We start from the raw sequence: 1741 nt of genomic DNA on the forward strand, positions 1-1741 counted from the left end.
CCCAATTTGTTAATAATCGGACGGCTATTTGTTAATAATTTGTTAATAACTGGATCCGCGTTTTTTGGTGCTGTCCAGCCAGGAGAACGGGTTCATTGGGTGGAATCTGGGTGATTGCTGCCAAACTGTAGCAAAACCTCCAGGATCCAGCGGCTGGATGCGGTTGCTGTGCAGCGCTGCACGGGGAGGGGAGGTTGGGGTTCTGGGGCGGCACAAGCGGCTGCCCGGTGCGGTGCTCCATTGAGGTGGCTGAACGGGGGGAGCTGAGCCCTGCCTGGCTCCGGAGTAGCGCTGTGGGTGGGTTGGGGAGGCAGAAGCGAGCCCCGCTGTTGTTCAATCTGACGGCACGAAGTGGGCGCTCGGGCTCCGCAATGGGCTGGAGCCGCCGCGTTCCGCAGCTCAGCGACTCCCTGCCGCGGCGGAACCAAAGTGCCTCGGGCGCTGGGGCAGCCCGGACGGCTGGGGAACGGGATCGGCAGCGCACTGCTCTGCGGCGCTTCCTGTTCCGGCGCCGGGCTGAGGCTTCCCCGCTACTGCAGAGAACCCGGCCGTCCCCCTCCCCTCTCACCGCACCCCCCGCAGAGCCAGGGGCCACCGCCCGGGGTCCCGTGCGCCGCGGCCGGGCTCCCCCTGCACAGTATGTTGCCCTACACGGTGAACATCAGGCTGTCGTCCCGGACCCTCACCGGAGCCCTGAGCGCGCACAACAAGGGGGCGGTGGACTGGTGAGTGCGGGGCGGGGCAGGGGAGCCCTCGCCTGCAGCGGGGCGTGAAGGACCCAGGATGGGGCGTGAGAGAGAGAGTGAAGGCCCCTGGATGGGGATGGAGGGCGGGGGGCCCTGGCGGACCTGGTGGGTGGGTGGCGGCTTATGGTTTAGAGGTGGTTGATGAATCAATAGGCAAGGAGGCCTTGGAGCCCCAGAGGAGGAAGGGGAGGATGGTGGGGGAGTGAGGCTCTCCTGCCCCTACGTGGAGGAGGAAGCCCTGCCCTTGTGGTGCAGGGGGAGAGGCCTTTCAGGGAGAGGCTGGGCACTAGAGAGTTAGAGGACCAAAGTCTTTGGAGTGAGGAGCGAACTATGCCCTCCAGCCTCTCAGAGACAGCTGTCAACGAGGGACTGCGCCTAACCCACTTTCTCTGTGATTGGGAAGGTTGTTACTCACTTTTCTAAGAGTACAGCATAGGCAGCCTCAAACACTGAAAACATGAGTTTTAAACATGTTTTAAAAAATCAGGTGTTCTCTTATTTGCCTTCTGGTTTATGTTTAGGTTCCTGAAACTTTGCTTGGTATAGGGTACACTGAAGTCATGTTTTCAGTTTCTTTCCACAACTGGAAGGTCTAGGAAAAAATAAAGTTGAGATTCCCACGTAATCACTTGTCTGCAGAAGCTGAAACATTAAATCAGACACCAAATATCGTGGGGCTTGCTATATAATTGTGAAAATTGTCAGCACTGAGTTTGGAGGATCTGATCAGTTTCACTTCCTCAAATGAAAACTTATCATAAACATGCTCCTGACAAATTCAGTTACGTTAAATTTCTGTGCATCGATGACTGTTTCTGTTTTTGTCTGTTAAATGTTTATATTGGTGTAGGGTCAAAAGCAGTGGTTCTCAACCTTTTTTGGCCCAGGACCCATTTGTAAATGTTTATGGTCTGTTGCGACCCAGTAAATAATCTGGGGGTGGAGGTTCTGGGGTAGTTTTGGTTGGATCCTACCCAGCACTCATTTATTTATTT

At 55.8% G+C, this 1741-nt stretch overlaps 1 protein-coding gene across 4 annotated transcripts in view; it reads left to right on the forward strand.

Annotated features, from left to right (window-relative positions):
* Positions 1-515: 515 nt before the first annotated feature.
* Positions 516-1741, forward strand: part of WDR11 (WD repeat domain 11) — a 65810-nt gene continuing 64584 nt past the window's right edge. For all 4 annotated transcript variants that reach the window (XM_024216975.2, XM_024216976.2, XM_024216977.2 and 1 more), the window contains exon 1: positions 516-725. In XM_024216975.2, the coding sequence (XP_024072743.2) occupies positions 640-725 (86 nt within the window). In that variant the 5' untranslated portion in view covers positions 516-639. The remainder of the gene's footprint in view (positions 726-1741) is intronic.

The sequence above is a fragment of the Terrapene carolina genome, unplaced genomic scaffold, assembly GCF_002925995.2.
Source record: "Terrapene carolina triunguis isolate 2854851 unplaced genomic scaffold, T_m_triunguis-2.0 Scaffold95, whole genome shotgun sequence".
Lineage (NCBI taxonomy): Eukaryota > Metazoa > Chordata > Testudines > Emydidae > Terrapene > Terrapene triunguis.